Source organism: Aspergillus bombycis (assembly GCF_001792695.1).
Source record: "Aspergillus bombycis strain NRRL26010 chromosome Unknown contig00033, whole genome shotgun sequence".
Lineage (NCBI taxonomy): Eukaryota > Fungi > Ascomycota > Eurotiomycetes > Eurotiales > Aspergillaceae > Aspergillus > Aspergillus bombycis.
This window is the reverse complement of record NW_019170035.1, coordinates 257386-276360: the sequence shown is the minus strand read 5'-3', so window position 1 is coordinate 276360 and position 18975 is coordinate 257386. Positions and strand designations below refer to the sequence as shown.

General features: G+C 46.9%; 4 protein-coding genes across 4 annotated transcripts; 1 reads left to right on the top strand and 3 right to left on the bottom strand.

The window, feature by feature from the left end:
* Positions 1-513: 513 nt before the first annotated feature.
* Positions 514-3613, bottom strand: ABOM_005351 (actin cortical patch component; the record flags this gene model as incomplete). Its single annotated transcript, XM_022532480.1, has 6 exons — positions 514-2241; positions 2316-2404; positions 2806-2860; positions 2925-3107; positions 3191-3426; positions 3529-3613. 6 exons carry the CDS (start codon positions 3611-3613, stop codon positions 514-516), a joined length of 2376 nt encoding a protein of 791 aa, XP_022390048.1.
* A 450-nt stretch (positions 3614-4063) lies between these two features.
* ABOM_005350 (putative mitochondrial respiratory complex I chaperone (Cia84)) lies at positions 4064-6499 on the top strand (the record flags this gene model as incomplete). Its single annotated transcript, XM_022532479.1, has 2 exons — positions 4064-6276; positions 6331-6499. The coding sequence occupies 2 exons, from the start codon at positions 4064-4066 to the stop codon at positions 6497-6499; spliced, it is 2382 nt and encodes a 793-aa protein (XP_022390022.1).
* A 1066-nt stretch (positions 6500-7565) lies between these two features.
* Positions 7566-11041, bottom strand: ABOM_005349 (glutamate dehydrogenase (NAD(+)); the record flags this gene model as incomplete). Its single annotated transcript, XM_022532478.1, has 4 exons — positions 7566-7599; positions 7661-7761; positions 7816-10649; positions 10720-11041. 4 exons carry the CDS (start codon positions 11039-11041, stop codon positions 7566-7568), a joined length of 3291 nt encoding a protein of 1096 aa, XP_022389973.1.
* A 6456-nt stretch (positions 11042-17497) lies between these two features.
* ABOM_005348 (TFIIIC subunit 6 family protein) lies at positions 17498-18522 on the bottom strand (the record flags this gene model as incomplete). The annotated part of the gene is made up of 2 exons (XM_022532477.1): positions 17498-18310; positions 18406-18522. 2 exons carry the CDS (start codon positions 18520-18522, stop codon positions 17498-17500), a joined length of 930 nt encoding a protein of 309 aa, XP_022389974.1.
* Positions 18523-18975: the final 453 nt, after the last annotated feature.

Sequence of the window (18975 nt, the reverse complement as noted above, 5' to 3'; positions counted from 1 at the left end):
AACACTTTCAATCAGAAGAAATCTGCCATGGTACCTTCTTCGGTCGCAAAAAGCGACGGGAACTACTCGACACGTCCCCAGACAGAGACATGTTCTCATCTCATTTTTCTTCTCCTTGCCTTCTTGGAGGCGCGCAGAGGACTCCAAGAGTTATCACAGCGGAGTTCGTGGGCGCTTGACGTACTGTGTAGCTGTAAATGACGATCATTGCTTGATCTATCCGGTTTGAGTGGAGAGTGTTCTGATCACCCGCCATCTTATCAACACGGCCTAGGTAAGTAAGGAACACGCATCCTACTGTACTAAGGTAATACGACTGCTAAAATAATGATAAGATACCAGGAAATTTGTAGATACAGTACTTCGTTGTATATGTGTATGTATGTACACTTCAAATTTGAGGGAAAGGACAGCGAGATAAGAAAGAAGCTGCACGGAGATGGCTTTCCTCTCGCCCATATGTATGTACGTATTCTATAATCGCTGCTGTCCCAACGCTCACTTCCCTTTGCTCTATTCCAAACCTTCCACTTTCCACAACTTGACTGCTGCATCCGCACCAGCCGATGCAATCTTCGACCCCGACACCCAGGCTACACCATTGACACCTTCTTTGTGAGCATTAGTAGCTTGAAGCCATTCTCCAGGATTGGCCAAGTTCCACACGAATATATTGGTGTCCAATGCCCCGCTCGCAACGTGTGTACCATCTTCGTTCCAGGCAATGGAAGTGATCCGCGAAGTATGTGCTGTCCAACGGTCTGTGACCAGACTGGCATCGGCAACCTTGTAAACGAGAACGCGACCACGCGAATCGCCAACAGCCAACAGGGAGCCATTCGGCGAGAAAGCCAATGCAGACACAGGATTCCGAGAAGCTTTAAAATCCGTTTTAGGAATCAAAGTAGCGCCTGAGATCTCGCAGATTTGAACACTTGAATCGTCACCACCGATGGCCGCAGTGCTTCCATGTGCTGCCACAGTAGTGATGGGAAACTTTGACTTGAAGTTGCCGATCTTCTGGCCGTCTTTGTAGATCTCAACGCTCTCCGATGTCCCTACCAATACCACGACAGCTGCAGCGATACCCTTGGGCTGTGCAGATAACTTGGAAGAGCTTCCGGTGTATGTTTTAGCTCCAACGTCCACGGATCTAATGGTGTCATCCCAGGCCACGCTGTAGATTCTACCATTGCCTTCCTGTGTCGGCGCAAGGCCTGCGATGTACGTCGAGTGACTCTCACCGTCCACCTCCTCCGCAGCCCCAGTGGGCACGTCCCAGCTGCAGACTCTGCCGTCGAAACTGCCAGTCCACAGTGTGTCATTATCGCTGCTAGGGCGGGAGCGTGTCAAGGATGTAATGTTTTTCTGGTGGCCTTGGATGACTTGTCTAGGCTCGGGAGCACCTTCAACAAGATAATTCAGGTTGCCACCTAGTGACAAACTGATAAGCAGATTGTCACTTCTACCCGGAGGCCAAACCACACCGACCTGCTGGTCTTTGACATCTGTACTGCCCTCCCCTCCAATGTTCCATGTTTGTGAGACTTTACCGGCTTCCACATCCCATATCTTGACCGTCTTGTCGGCACTCGCGGTTACGAATTTCCGAGAGTCCTTGGACCATGAAACACTGAAAATACTACCCTTATGCTCACCTTCCCCAACCTGGCCCCTTGGCTCTCCCGTCTTGCCATCATAGAGCCAGATCTTCCGGTCAGCACCAACGCTAACCAACGTTGAGCCATCCGGACTGAAGCTGACCCCATAAATATAATTAGTGTGCTTGTCACGGATACCTGTATTGAACTTGAAGGGCGCTCCATGGTAGAATACTAAATTCTTGTCATCGCCAGCAGCAGCAGCTCTCAGAGGTCGCTGTTGCCTGATCGAGATGGAGTTAATCTGTTGGGTGTGGCCATAGATTTCCCCGACAGTATTTCCACTATCCCAAGTAATGCAGTGGCCATAGCGTTGCTTCCCCTCACCTACGGCGATTATACGCTGGGAATCTCCGTCCCATGCGAGATCATTGATCCTGCCATTGACAATACTGTATTCTCCCTTCGTATGCCCTTCACCGGCGCAGTCCCAGACTCGAACTAAACCGGTTGCATCACCGCTAGCAACATAGAATCCAGACGGCGAAAACCGTGCGACCGTAGTCTGCGCCTTATGTTCGGTGTACTGCCTCGCGAGAGCGGGGTCGTCGATTGAACGCAAGAATATGGATTTATTGGCCTTGAGCCTCACTTCCCGTTAGTTAAGAACTTCTGATATCTCTTATAAAGAACGGTAGGTTGTCTTGTAATTACCGCATAAGCAAGTCGTTCGCCTTTGGCATCCGACGAGAGATGAGTGGGCTGGCCCCTGGTTGTAGAAGGACTGGCCGCCCAAATGAAGTCTGAAATGTGTTAGTTATCCAGGCTCGCATAGGAAAGGGTAAGTAAGGTCTTGACCGTTTGTAATTGACATGGCTGTGCGAATAGATAATATCAGCAATGAAAGGGAAAGGAGGAATCCGGAATTAGCAGAAGGTAAAGGGGAGCGCGGGCGATGTTGACAGCCATGGACGTCTCCTCCAGTTGACGTATTTATCGGTGGGGAACGTGACGGGACAACTCGTTTCCTCATCCTATGTCCAGCAATATTAGAATTTTGTACAGCAATAGTAGATAATTTGGAGATAACAGAGATTTAATCGATCGAATTTCTGATAGATAAATTACATGTCCAATCCCAATTTTCAGTGATGACTATGTTTGAATGTAGAAGTACAGTGTCTGGCTCCGAAAGGTGCCTGACTTCGAGATACTAAGAAGAAAACGTCCAAGAAAACGTATGGAGCTCTCCATAGAGCCTGCATATAAGTTCCCCGGTTCACATGGCCCCACATTGCTTCAGAATATGCTGCTTCCATCTACCTTCGCCTTCAATTCCGCTGCCAGGATCTCAGGATGTCTATGGACACTAGGCATCAGACCAAGGCCAATAGCCCTTCGAATAGCCTTTGCAATCTTCCGTTGGTTAACAGGTCGTAAACCAGTTGTATTTCTATGCTTTATACGCCCCATTGGGGTGATGTATTCAGACATGATCGAGAAGTTCTGCATTAACGCAAAATAAGTTAAGAATCACTGGGAGTCCGAGCCATCGAAGAAATAATCAGTTAAGTCATAACCGTACATACCTTGTATAAGTCTAGCGGGTTCATGTTCAAAGAATCAAAAGCATCTGTGGCTGGGCTGTAGCGCTTCCTCCACTTCTTCATCTCGGCAGCGCTGAGGTCATGAGGTGTGTAAATATCGCCTGCTCGCCAATCACGAGTTTGGTATTTCTCTAAGATTCGACTCTCTCCTTGGGTCTTTTGGTCTTCGATGAACTTTTGGCGGTTCGGTACACGACGGCGGCTGAATACTCTTGGTCCTATTTTCGGGACAGTCAGTGCTGGTCGAGGAAGTAATGTATAGAGAAGTACTTGATTCTGCAGGAAACATAGGTGGTCACAGCGTTTTGATATTCACGTACTTTGATTAGCGCTGGCAGCACGCTGATAAGCAGCGCCATCTGTTGCGAGAGTCGAATTCCACCGGCTTGCAACCATGGAGTTCATGGTCGACCCAAAGGTGCGCAATGGAGATGACCAAGACAAGAGATGAACAGCCATATTTGAGAACCGACCGACGACCTCGATTCTATCAAAGCAACTGAGGAGCGTCAATAACAGCTTGCAAGCATTCGAAGGTGGATGAGTTGGGCTCGGGGCAGAGTGGAGCGCATGAATTATAACTCGTTGGATTTAATATCTTTTCCGCGCCAAGAGCCGCAGGGAAACAAACCTCCGCGGCAACTCCAAAGTCCGTCTCACATTCTTCTTCTAATACTTTGTAATGCTCTCTGTTACACATTGTATATTCCTTTTCGATACTTCGGTACTCCTGAAGCATGATACATACTGGTTTGGTCAATTTCGCATAATATCCAGTGATAAGGTTCCCGTTTCAAAAGGGACAGGTCCATTGCATTAACATTTCTCTTTATAGCTTCATTCTATACTACCAAGATGCAATCTCACCTCACTAGAAGAGTTTTTCGAGCTATTCTGAACAACGAGCCGCTGCGTTCCTCACAATGCCGTCATCGACTACTACATACTCTCCGAACGTACCGATCCCAGGGGCCAGTCGTCACCAATATCCATCACCTCCAACGACGTAGGTTTTTCGCATTCAACATGGGACCGTCCACCACTCCCCAACCTGCGACTCTACCATCGGAGGCTGGCCTAAAATCAATGAGCGATCTGATGAGGGCGATGCGTGACAAAAGCAGGGGGCCTGCGATTAGTGTTCTTGCGAAGGCCGTTCAGGATTTCTTTGCTGCACGAGCGGACATTCCCGGGGTCATTACGGGCTTTCAAGCCCGTTTGCTCGTCGTTACTTGGAAGCACTTGCGAAATAACGAGGGCGATCTGGAGCCCGAAGATTGGAAATTGATCTTTTCTACCGAGAACCTGGAGAATGTGTTATTCGTTCTGTCCCAAGCAAAATGCCTGCCAGAATCCCGCGAGGTAATCCAAAGGTTAGCCCGATACGTTTTTCTGGAGCTTTGTGCGGACCACGGGTTTGGCCCCAACCACATAGGTCGACCCGCGCTTATTGCCTATATTACTATTCAGGCTTTGAATGGAAATCCGGAAGGAGCAAGACATGTCGTTGAGAAGTTCTGGAACAGGCTTTGCAAGACCAATCCCTCCCCTTGGCTTACAGTCATGAAAGGATTTGCAATCAATGAAGATAAACGTCTCCTCAGACGGACAACTGAGAGCCTTCACGATTTTGGCATAAAGTTTGACCCTGCCTCCCACGAAGAGTTACTCAAGGTCCTCATTGGACAAGATCTCCCGGCTGCAGTCAAGATAATGTACGAGTGCCCTTTGTTTGATGGCTGGGAGCCTACTCTAGCTACAAAAGAAGCCGTTATCAAATATGCAATCCTGCGTTCAGAAACGGCGTGGGCCGAACCTATCTTTAAAGCCCTTTCGCAAAGACCAATCACAGAGACCATGAGTATCACGTTGCTTTGGGAAGCAGCCCATGGACGAGATGCGTCTGCAATCGCTGAAAAGGTCAGGGTTCTAATCCAAAATAGTCCAGAAGCCAAAGCATCGCTCACGATCGGATGTGTGAACAACTTGATGGCATATGCCAATTTTACCAACAATCCTCAATTGACTGCTGAGTATGCTGCTCTGATCCCGCGTTGGGGTCTACAGCCCAACTCCCAGTCGCATTTATTGGAACTCGAATCTTATATACAAGCCGGCGACGTGGAAAAAACTCTCGGCCATGTTCAGGGCTTGCATGACATCAACGACAAGGCTTTTGAGAATTATTCGTTGATGAACAAGTTGATAACAATGCTTTGTTTATCAGGTCAAGGGGATGCCGTATTTGATCAGGTTTCATCCTTGCTTGACCCGTTGTTTGAGAATAGTGTTCGATTAGAGCCTGAGACGCTCGCGGCACTAACGCATATGTTGCTCTACCGTCGTGACTGGGATGGGGTGTCGGAACTCCTTCGACCGCGTCTGGCATTATATGATGACGAGGGAAGATCAAAGATACGTAAAGCGCTCACCGACTATATTTTGGACCTTAACCAAGATGGCGCAGATGCATGGGAGGTGTATGGGTTACTGCAGCTGGCATTTCCCGAAGCAAGCGTAGGCACGCGAACCGATATCATGACAGCATTTTATAAAAGAAACCGGAGTGATCTAGCCTACCTAGTGTTCGGGCATATGCGGCAGGCGGAAGACTTTGCTCGGCGCCCAAAGCCAGACACCTATACCAAATGCTTCCGGTGGATAGCTCGAACGCGTGATGCAGAGCATCTGGTGCTTGTTCATAACATGCTGAAATTAGACGTTGAGGTTGATCTCAACACCAAGTTGCTAAATGGGCTAATGCTCGCTTACGCAGCCTGCGACATGCCTGAGAAAAGTATGGAGGTGTTCCGTCAAATCCTCCAGTCAGACGAAGGTCCCACGCATAAGACAGTTGCAATATTCTTCAAATTATGCGGAAAGCACCACAATGGCATACAGGAGGCAATGAAGATGATGGAGAAGGTCAAACTTCTCGAAATTGAAGTGGACCGCCGGCTGTACATGACCTTTGTTGAATCTCTCGCTGCGCAATGTGAATTTGACCTTGCTATAGAGGCTATAGACAAGATGCACAGTGAAACAGGGTACCTACCGAATTATAACTCGTAAGTTTTGGTGTCTACCTTCGCAGCTGATACCACGGCTGACGTAATTTCCAGTATTGGTCTTCTCTACAACGCAGTTCCATATCAATACTGGAAAGACGAGGTGGAGAAATGGGCCAAGGTGAAATACCCAGAACTATGGGCGCAACTCAGTGAGATCGACCGCACAGAGGAAGAAGAAGGGCCAAAGTTTAATATCACCGGCTATGAAGTCGTCGTCTAATTTGGGGCGTATATGTCATATACTGTGTTAGTAGGATTATGAAACCTTGGACTTGATTTCCCCTAACAGCAGGAGGGATGTATTGGCAGATGTTGCACTGGCACCCTCTACTGGTGTGCTACCTATACATATCATAATCTGTAAACGTCAAACCTCCTACACGTGAAGTTAAAAACTATTCTCATCGCTCAATCGAGCCCATCTGAGTCTTCAGACGAAAGGTGTTTTTGATTTTGTTCTAAGCCCCAAGGGCACTCCTAAGTACATGATACCGCCGGCTCAGAACCGGAAGGGGCTGCTTTACCCCCGGGGCGCTTGAATCGGGGAATCGAACCACCGTTCGCCGCTCCTACCGGAAGCCCATCCGAGTGTTAAGCATGGTCTGTGAAAAGAGGCTGTATGAAGCGCAAAAGGATGGGAGAGAAGGCGGACTGCATCTAACGGGCACCTCCATGCCTAGCAAGAGCTCACTATCATCTCACAGTGGTGATTCCAATACATGATACATTTCCAGCACTCACTACTAAAATCATGTACTGTAGACTACACTAGGCTGCTACGATACCTGTATTTCAATTGACGGGTTTACCTATTGTAAGGTGCCGAAAATTTTCCCGCTTTTTTTAAACATTAGTATCTCTGAGGTTTATAGGCTATCAGATACGCCAGGGGGGCAACAACCAAACTGATCCATCCTTTCTAAGCAACATTGTCATGACTATTTCGGGCCACAACCCTTGGTGCCTATCAAATACTAAGAGAGAATGGCCCTGGAACAGTGGAGAATTTTATCTATGTCATTGTAGCCAATAAAAAAAAAATGTTTCCTGAAGGCGCTCTTGATTGTGGGAACACTGTATAATATTTTACGATATTTAGATCTAAATTTGAGGCAGAAGGAACCCACTAACTCTTCATTACTCGTGACTCTTTTTTGTATCCCGTGTATGTGATGGGCATAATTTGCCATGATTAATTTCTGTAGCACTGGGTATGTGCAGTCATGTATAAACCCGGAAGATGCAATATCATAATGAGGAACATCACGTCGTCTTTCTAAAGCATGTTACGCCATAGCCTTGGAAAGTCGCTTGGTCATGCTATTGTTATGGTTAGTAAAATGGACTAGTGGCTTGGGGCTAGTGAAACCGATGCACATACAAGTCAAAGAAGGAGAACTGGCTAGGGTTGCTGCCATACTCGTACACAAACCGACTTGCGAGGTAGCTGCCAAAGATGGCTCGGAGGTAGTTCTCAGGAACCTACGTGTATCGTTAGTTTCACAATTGATACTGACGCTGAAGGTTGGAACTCACCCGTTGCAGGATTGTATCGAGGCCAATCTTGTTCAAAAGGAGCTTGGGCAAAGCGTCATCAAGAACCGAGCGGCGGAGTTCAACATTGTCCCACAACTCAGTCTTTTGTAGCTCCTCATCAAGCTTGGTAATAGCCAGACTGAGGCGATCACTAAGGACGCTGCGGAGAAGGCCAGTTTGCTCATGTTCACGCCAGATGGCCTCGAACTCAAGAGTAGCATTCTGCTTGATGACCTCCTGGACCTGTTTGACATAATCCTGGTAGAATGTGGGAACACTGCCATCTTCACGAACACACATGTTTTCGACGAACTCCTCGTCGTTGAAGGACAACGACGCAAGGACCTCTAGTGACGACGAAGTCACACCACCCTTATTTGCCGATGCATCCTTGAACAGTATACAACCGGACCTTTCGAGCCGGAGTTTACTGTCTTGTGTGATGAATAAGTTAGCACCCTCGACAATGTAGGGGATGCTGGATTTGCCGTTGTGGATAAGCTTTGCAACCGTGGAAAGATCAATGGACTCCGGTCGTCCACCACAAGGGACAAAGACATCGTAAGGTAGTTCTCGGCGCAAATGGAAAGTATTGCGGAAGATCATCCCGTTGTGGATGAACTCGCCATTCGGCAATTTTACGTTGCTCTCATCCACCAGAACGCGGTAGCCCTCCGGTGAGAGTTTCGACAAGTTATATTCGGAGATAGTCACGCGCTTCTTGGCAAGCCGGACCAGCTCCTCATGGTCCAGACCATTTGGATCGACAATAACACCGGAACCATCAACGATAGCGGTGTATTTCTCGTTGGCCAGAAGAATCTCATTTGATCCCAGGTCACCGTCGGGGCCACCGGTTTGCAGCTTACGAACGGTGGATGGGTCGATTTTCAACTTCCTGTAGATCCCAAGAACATATTGGCGGACAGACAAGGTCGTCATACCGTAAGTATCATGCGGGATACCACCCAACTTGGGACTCTTGCCTGTAAAGAATGACTTCCACCAGGGAGCTCCACGATTTCTTGCATGCTCGGTAGCCCAGTCCACCAACTCGGCCGTGTTCTCATCGGGTCCCATAAAAAGGATCTCATCTTTTCCATGCAAGTCGACAATAGGGTCTTTGATGCCTGGACTGACAGGAGGCAGCAGGAGATCGAGAATGCTGTCAATGTATTTCTCAAAAGCGACAGCTGCTTTGTCCTGATGGCTTACGTCTAAAAGTATCACACCCTTTGCACCACCTTCGGGGATGTCTTTATTCTTGCGCTGTTGGGTGTTGGCTAGATTATAATTCTCATCGAACAGTGCGCGAGCGTTAATGCTGTAGGCTTCTTTGTTCCTGCTCTTGACGATACGAATGCCACCACGAGCAATATCACGGAATCGTAGATGGAAACCTCGGAACTCTGAGCTAATAACTAGGAACATGCCGTAGAGACGCTGAGGGTACTCGTGCTCCGGAAGGAAATCTGGGTTGAGTCGGAAACTAAGGGCCACCTTTGTAGGAGTGAAGAAGTTGGTCTTTAAGATGGCGGCGTTGAACACGCGGAAGGCGCTCATGACCATCTCGTCGTGTTCATTGGCCACAGTACTTGAGATGAGTTGTTTCAGCTTCGCACCATCGAGGACTTCGTCAACCTGGAGGCGCAAATAGCTCAGGGTTGGAAGAAAATCATCCTCGGCAGGACCACGGGTTTGAACGTAGTGAGTGTTGGCAAAATCCAGGTAGAGCTTGTGGATGAGTTCCGGGTACTTGTTAACTATCTCCGAGATATAGTCGGATGTGAAAGTCTCGGTACGCAACCTCTTCTTGATCTTGGCTAACAGCTCTGCGTGGACACTATTATTGGAGTCCAGAACATCGGTCAGAGAGGTGTACTCAGAGCCCAAGCGATTTAGGAACTGTTGGACGAAGACCCAAGCACAATGGGCATAGATGGTCTCCTGCAAGCTAAGACGACCGACCGCAAAGTGATGTTGGAATCTATTCTGGGGGATGCAGTAGAGTAGAGAGACCTCTTTGATGATCTGGTGAACGGCTGCCTCAATAGGGGGATACTTGGCGGCAATTTCAGCATCTTTCAGAGGGCGAAGGTAGAGAGATATGACCGTGATGCCGTTAGAAAAGTTCTCCAGGTATTTACGAGAGCTTGTCAGACGGTAGTAATGGTATAGATCAGAGAGCGCACTGAATAGACCCATAGCAGAGCCCTGACGATAAGCGATGACCAGTCTTTTTTCGCGGCTCTTCTCGATCTCAAACATCTCAATGACAGGACCAGATCGATTAACGGCATTCGTGATAATCTCTTGATAGATGGCCTTCGTGTTCTCCGTTGCCTTTTGCAAGAATCTCTTTTCGCCGATTATATCGATGTTCGTTTCGTTCGGACCCGGGTTAGGGTTGACGAACTGGCACTTGTAAACAAAGTAGCACCGGAGCTGTTGGCCATCGTCCCCGGGAATTGAGGTTGGCGAACGGAATGTCTCGACCCGATAGCTGTTGCCAGGTGTGGAGCAATTTACATATTTCTTTTCGATTCTTTGCTCATACCGGGGGCCATCGACCGACGTGATGCCGGGCTTGCTTGTGTCGATGTAGACCGCATGATCCTCAGCTTCCTTATCTAAACGGATCTCGAGTTTTTTATCATCACGAGCGTACGCTGCAACCTTGGCCGCATAGAGAGAAAGGATCTGCGTAACGATAGCATCAACAGTCTCGGTTTGGAAATATGTATCATCAATCCCAAGTTGATTGTAAAACCATTCGGCTTCTCCAGCGACGAATTCCGTGGGAATAAAGCCTTTGCTCTCCAGCTGGTCCATAACTTAAAATGGAGTCAGATAAAAGAAGAGAACTCCAATGTCATAAAGAGAGGGGTAAAAAGCGAGCAAGACTTACCCTGTTCCATCTGCTTCTCTTTCCCTTCGAACTTGGCGGCAATATAGCCTGGGTCCTCCTCTGACAAGATTCGGTGCATGCCACCGCCGGGGAAGCCAGGTGAGTGGGTTGAGGTGACGGTTGGCGCACATTCGATCCGGCTACATTCTCAAGGAACTTGTTGTGAGGATGTCTCTGGAATCCAATGGGAGTTCCAGCGCCAGACTGAGCGCCATCATTGCTGCCGTAGAGCTTGGGGCCTGGGCGCACGGGTAGGGTGTTGGCTCCATTGAGGTACCCGTCCGGCTGTGGGGATGAAGATGCAGTAGAAGACACCATGGTATTTAAATAGAGTACTTCAGGCGAGGTTTAATTGAGACGAAAAAGGAGTACGGCGCGCTGGTAAATTTGTAGTGAGGAGAGTTAGTCATAGGGCGAGAGAAGAGCTGTGGCGCACGATATTGAAAAGAAAGCTAACTGGAGAGAAGATCGGCGGGGTTTTGGGTAGAGATAAGAACGGCTGGGCAAGGTTCAGGGACTGGCAGTGATAGCAAAGAAGTGGATCACGCCCGAAACAGACGTACATACCTCAAAACGACGAGAGGGGGATCCTCCTTGTTTGATTCTTTTTAATTTTTTTTTCTCTACTACCTTGGACCTGATTGGTTGAAGACAAAAGCGAGAACAGCCCTTCAGTATAGAATGTTATCAGAGAATCGCGAAAAAGAACGAGAAGTGAGAGGTCACTCTACTTCTTGGTACAAGCCATGCAATCGACACGTCACCGGGCTGGGACTGTCAACAACTGGGGTATGGAGATATCAAAAGACGGTATGAATATGGGGAGAGGAGAGAGAGATATCTCTTATATGATCCTATGTATAATCGAAAACTCACAGGAACAGCAGCGGGCTCCAAGTCCTTATAAGTCCTTGAACATTGCTGAGATCATACCCGGCGCTATGCGATCGGCCAGGCACGGGGACCGGTCCGGGGCAGTCCTGTCTGGGAAAGAGTGGATAAGAGTCTCGAATTGTTGATCCGATGTCCATCCTTGTATTGGAGTGGATCTTACTCCGTACATGTGGATCAGGTTGATTGATGGCTTTAGTGCGGTGTGGTCATTAGATTACACAGTACTGTGTAGTTCTGCATGTACAGTATCCTCCACGTTGCTCCAACTAAGAAGAATCCTAGTTTTACACCTTCTGACTACCATCCCTTTAAATATACGTCTCTATGTATTCTGGTATATATCTCATTATCCTTCGTCTTTCTTAGTAGTCCTCTAATCTCTTTCCTAATTTTTTAAATCTCTCATTTTTGCTGGTACCAGTATTCAATTGTACCAAAGTTTTTGCCAAGTTTTGGGGGGCTCTGATTCCAATTCAGGGATAGTGCCGCCGTAGTGCGAATGAGGCAAGAAGAGAAAATACCGCATCTGAAAGACGTGATTGGCTCCCTGAGGCTAAAATTGGACAAAATTGCCTCAATCTGACGTCCCCAGTGTGGCTCGGCCAACACCTGCCTTAGACACTACTACTAGCTGTGCTTCAACAAAGAAAAGAATTGCCTGACAATAAGGACAACTGCACAATTAGGACCCATCTACAGTAACACCTATGTAGCGAGTACCAGATAATTTTCAGCTGATTAAAACATATACGGGTCTGTTAGTCAGCTGACAAAAAGACGCCTTGGCCCCAGGTCTGGCGGGTTTTATCACTTTGTGCGTAGCTCTCCACTTAGTAGGGCTGTCCGTCTTGAAAGGGCATTTTGGTGTGTCATGGTGGCTAGTGACCTGCAAATCATCATCAACGACTGTTGCATGCAATCGGTTCTGCATGATTCTCCTGCGTAATAACTGATTCAGAAAATGCCGCAATTTCGTAACCGATAAGATTGCTAGGCAGGTGTTGGTTGAACGATGTGCTCGGTGGCTGTTTACCTATACTTGTATGGAATTGTGAAATCTTTTTGCAGAAGGCAAAAGCATATGGGAGTTTGAATAGAAGAAAGAAGATTGATTGATTGGTACTTTATCATAACATATAATCAGAACATTATATGCTGAATGTATTAAAATGTAAGCAGAATAGGAAGAAAAATGCTATAGGGTGGGATCGAATCATGGGACCTCTCAGAATCTTCGGCGGCAAAGAAAAGTAAGATGAAGTCACAGGTCAGAGTTTTTCACGATACTGCGGGGTTAGTCGATCCCAACCGTGATCCGTACCTGGATCAATGGCCTATCCAGTACTAGTGATTTGCGGGGTGAATCCGCTCAGTCCAATCCCACTTCACCATACTCGGTGTAGCCTCCAAGGTCCTGTTCTCATTATTAAAATGGCTCAATTCTACCCCATGCTATTACCCCATGGAAATCTCGCCCACAGACATTGTTAAGCCACAGCTGGGTATGAAGGCGGGGTTGGTTTAGGCTCTCGCCCGTTGCGGTTCAGTGTCTCCAACTAGTACGATGTCTGGACTCTTCTGCCTGGGTCTCCACTTACCTCCACTGTTCAAGGGGCAGTATGAGCCTACGAGGCACGGAGTAATCTCCAACAAATTCTTTCTTACTTCTCCAACATAGTGCCACGACGCGACCGAATCGGTAAAATTCTGGACGGCCTAGAAAAATTGTTTATTCGATGACGTGATCAGCCACTCAAAGTAGAAGTCTTTGAATTGATTGCAAGGTAAGTGAATGAACTAATGATTAGCGATTAGCAGACAACCAAATGCTCATACATATCGTTAACAATGGCTGTTTCACCGGCATTTGCAAAGAACAGGAACTGCTTATCAACATCGGCGAACTCGTGTTAAGCCAGAATCATTACACATGGCCTGGACGGGCGTGTATAGAAATATCTCTTAACTCAAGACGCCGGTACTGCTGGGGACCGCTTGGGATGGTGCAATCTGACAAGTTCGGATATCTGTTCTAGGGATATGGGTACAAGGATGTCCTGGAGGCTACGCTATGTCTAGGTCACTTTTTCTTTCCCTTTTTTCTGGAATTGAACAGATTACCCGGTGATTAAAGGACCAATGAAACCACTACGAAGAACCTTCGAGTCAAATGCTGTATATGAAAGACAGTCCTTGATAGGTTTTGATATAGCATAAAAACTATCAGAGATAAGAAAATCAGGCTAAGGATTGGCCTAAACCTGGATACACCAAAGACAAAATACCACTGAATGCTAGGAATGGATTGCATTTTGCCTTATGCCGTAGTGTAAAACTTTCATGTGGTTATCCTGCTACCGAATACATCCATCATGATCAGTGCCATTCTGATAGAACTATACAGTTCTGTCTGGTAACGTGTGCTTGGGACACGCGCAGCTGTGAGATGCATCCTTTGATTACTTTGAAAATATCTTCGGAAGGATGCTGATTGAACGATGCTCAATCAGATCTAACGTTAATGGTGCAGCTTGAGTCATGGATAGGCTTTCTACCTCTAGCCCGACCAGGAGCGCTTGTGCTATAAGCAGATAAAGTAATTGGTTAGCAAGTGAGTACAATAGTAGAAGATAGCGTACTCTTAAGCAACAAGAGCCGCTGCTAGCTAACTCAGGGTCAGCGGATATCTGGACATGGCTATCTCTAACAGCATAGTGATATGTGTTGTAGGGGTAAGTGCAGTCAGTATACTTTCTACTACGGAGCAGTCTTGGCAAGTATTAAGGAATGACTCTATGATTTCGATTGGAAAGTATTACTCTCCTTAGGGTGGAAACAGAGAAAGCAAAAGCAAGGAGAGATGGGGCAGGGAATCATATGATTTACTCCCTAGACTCAATTCCTGAATGCTAAGATACTTCCAAGCTGTCATCATATGTTGCTATTTAGGCTTGGCAGTTATTCAATTTATACAGGTGAACTATGAGTAAACGCAGACACCACCAAATCTAATTTATGGAACTTACAACTACAAACCAGTACTGAGGACTGTAGAACACCACCATAAATAACACATGTGAATAAAATGCATTTGAACACACTTGTGGATCAAAACATTCGCTTACTATGAATCTGGTTGTGCATAAAGGTTCATTTTCAATATACCTTTAGGATTTCTGTCCCCCACGCTCCCTTTTTTCCTTTATTTTGTACCCCTATACCCTACTATCCCCATTCCTACGGTGTAATGCATCGTGCCGGCAAGCGCAGAAAAATTGCCTACAGCTAGTCAAGTACGCAGTCATCCATTCTATAACTGCATGTGCTGTCATGTCGGTGAAACGAAACTAAAGGATAGGAGTCCATGGTTCAAAGTGCTAATGGATAAAGAGGATATAATGGAGGGTGAGTATTTGCTCAAGAAGTTAGACAAGTAGGTACTTCCGGACCTAATCATGACAAGGTCTAACTAGGGAGCACGAATGAGTATATATCTGGAAGCAGTTGTTTTCTCTTCCTGAAGGGTCTTCGCCGTCTCTAACAGTCTGGTAACTTACTCGGGAGAATCGCCGGGGTTTTCCTGCATCGAGAGTTATAAAATGCGACCATGGCCCCGGAATTCCGTTAGATCGCCGTGCTATGTCGTTTCCCAATATTGCGAAATAAAGTTACCGTTGTTTACATGGAGCTTATAAACATAAAAGAAATACGTAAATATAGGGCCTGGTATTCTGGAATCTCTCCGGATAAGCAGTTGCACCTTCAACTGTTGCATGAAAGATTGGTAGACTAAAAGCCTACCTACAGCCCATCAGATCCCCAGGTATTGAATCAACTGGGCTGAATGTCTATACACAGTAGTGATCCCTCCACTCCATTTTTTCATTTCCCTCTTCATGCCCTCCACAATCTCTACCCCATGCATACGTATGTCCCAATCCCAATGTTTCTTTATCAGGCACCAGAAGCATGGCTCAGCTAAGTCCACAATGATCTGCACCTTATTCGCCTTATTTCCCTAGTCCTCGCCCTTCCATCCCGTCGTCATGGCAAGAATGCCCACTAAAGACGCTCTGAATACCCAGCCACTGGCACCGGAATAAGACATGGTTGGGTGGTTTGTTTCTGTTTCTTTTTTCTGGGCTTTAAGATATGACGACCCTCAACAGGCACAGAGATGGGCTAACTAAACCGATATAAAAGGAGTGACTATATAGAGAGGCTATCAAATATATTGTTTTCTTGATTAGTATCGTTATTTTGACCCTTTATGTGTATATGTCCTCTACGAGGTGATAATGAATCCCCGAGGTAAACTAGTAGACATAAACGACTATTTTATTTCGAGGAACTAGTTTGTTTTCTTCTGAGCCCTTTGTCCAACTCACCATGTTTTTGATCTCCGTTTTTGTCTTGACCTAGCAACCTACTCTTGCTTTAACTCTCTGCCTATCACTCAATTCTTAGTAGCTTATTCCCCATTTTGTCACAATGCAATTGCCTCCAGTTCGATGACCGTCAGCCTAACTCTCATTACCACCTACCTGTCATGATACTTCTGCACCAGGGTAGCTCTTGTTCTATATGCCAGTGTACTAATAGTTTATGGACTTCTAGCTGCTCCCTAAATTGGTCTATCTGGAGGCTTACATCTTCATTCTGCAGGAATCCGGGCCTTGTACAGGACTCACTCATTGAAGATAGATCAAAGCTTATACCTCCGTTGACCTTTTTCGAGGAGCTTATCTCACCAACGATCATCCACCAAACAGCCCACACCCATTGCCGAGATACAGCTGCGGACATGATCATACATACTTTACCAAACAACACAATGATATCTCCTATCTCCCACCCCCGCAGCCAACTAACTGCCCTCACCCCGTCAGCTCTTGTGCAGGATATCTCGCGCGCTTTCAAGGCAGCGACTTAGATCCCTAAGTCTGTCCGTTTCGAGCCCCAGCCTCACTCGCTAGGATCTGCAAGCTCCTCCGCCACAACCTCCCTCACCCGCGGGATTAAGGAACGTACTTGCCTTCTGGGTTCGATAGATGGTAAACGTGTCTAGTCTGAAGATATTTGGATCTCACTTGGGATACCCGTTTTGTTGTAATATTTACGATGGGGTCACAACTCTAACTTACATCATATCCCACTTAGCGCGAATAATTTGATTTGCAGAACTTGCTCAAATTCTCCTGAGTAATAGGTTTCTTTAGATACGGAACTAGAAAAGCAGGATCTGTATATATTTTATCTTATTATTATTTTTCTCGCTATCTTTCCACCCCAACTTTAGCATGGCATACGACAAAGACTACATTATGAGAGTGGCCTGACCATTATCCCTGGAAAGAAGTTCAGGTGCTTCTCATCCTGAAATTCTGAGAACAACATGGTTGTGTATTTCAGCGGCATATCTGGCAAGCCACTATGAAGCACATCGTATAGCCATCTCAATCGGCGGTCTCGGGCCTAGTATACCACGCATAGTATTCGCTAGATATAGGGTGCTCTCTTATCGTGAATCGGATGCCACGCTGCACTATGCACATTGGCTATCATGGCGCGACACCAACAACAAACTGGTTAGTGAAGGGAGTAAAAGGGGTCACTAAGGTTGTTACGAAAGACCCGGAACCTAGTAGTTCAACGACTTCATGCCAAGGCCGAAGTGACCTAAGCGCCAAATCAATCGATCAGTTCATGCTCGTCATCGGCCGGGGGTGTATATCTCATGGGGCATGCTAAACCCCCGCATATTGCTTGTTTTAGATTGCTGGTTCGGCGAGCATACGTAACGTTACGTACGATATTCACTAGTGGTGACCCCATTGGCAGGGTTTTTGAGGTTCATAAGATGTCCACATTGGAGCATTCTCAACGCTGTTGAAACGAGTCTTCGAATGACGCAGGATCCCGAGCACCAAGTTGATTGTAGATATTCTCTAATTCTGCTATGGCATCGGAATTTCCTTGGAGCGCGGCATCGTTAAGTTGCTGAATCTCGGCCAATTGCTCTTCTGTCCGCGCCCAACCGCGCAAGCGCTCTTCGAGATTCTGAGCTCGTTTCAGACTGAAAACGGTGCGTACAGTGTCTATCTCCCCTCTGGCTTGCTTGACGCTCCTCAATCGCTCTAAAAACAGAGCCTGGTTTGTTTGAAGCCCGACTCTGCGGGTTGTCCCTCCCGTCACGTCTAGTGCATCACCCGAGTAGAGCAAGTGCTGAACGGGGCCTGTACTGGAGATAAGGTTCGCCCTGCGGCCTAGAATCTTGACACTATTAGCGGCGATGAGGCTGAAGGCTTTATCAAGCTTTAACGGAACAACTCGGGTAGCTGTCGCTTCGGGTTCTGGCCCTGGTCCAAGTTGAGGTTCCGGCTCAGGCCGCGTGAAGTGTAATTCGGTGCCAATTTGATCGGCCCAGGAGCAGCTGAATATTTGATTCTGGTATGAGACGACGGGATTGTGGGTATGAAGGCCTAGGATTTGGAACCCGTCTGCAGGGCTACTATCAGACTCTGTGCTTGCTAGAGCCGACTCATTCTCATCGTTTCGGAAAGGGTGGATGGAGACAGATGATCGACCTGAAGTAGCCGCAGCTGATGAAGACTCCGTCGCAAGGTCTGCCCGTCGTCGAGAGGGTCGGATGGGACCATGAGAGGAGGTGAGGTCGATATTAAGATACGAGGTCTATGAGCGACTTCCAGTCAGCTGGACACAAATTAGGGTGCGTGAGAGAGATGCAGAGTGATGATCGCAATAGGATACCCCGAATCAAAACGTACCTCTAGCTCATTCTCATCGTATTCGTACTCATAATCGGAACCCTCCTCGTCCGATAATGTTGAGTCCATTAGCATGGCGGGGTCCAGGACCAATGTAGGCTCCGTATGAGAACACATGGCGAGATTAGATAATCCTTCCAGACCCAATGGATTATTCGGTACAAAAGATAGTACCCATCCAAAATTACAATGGGAAGTAGTAGAGGTGATTGGTGATTGGTGAAACGCGGAGGGGTTGCGAATTAGAAGTAGTTAGTAGTAGGTAAGAAACTGAATCCACGGGGTCCGCGGGAAGATCGGCCCGCCTTATGAGTTGTTGTTAGGTTCAACTTCAGGCTAACTTCAGTTAAGCCTCTTTTTAGTCTAGCCTAGTAGTCAATCAAACAGGCGGTGACTGTGTTACAATTGAATCCTTGAATCAAGTCAACAATGAATATATTCTTTGGAGGAAAATAAAATAAAAATTAGTTTTTCAAAAGATAGGTCCTACTGATTGAGGCATCGACTGCTAATAATAACTAAACTATACATCACCATCTGCCTGACATCTTCACACACTCCTCTGTTTAC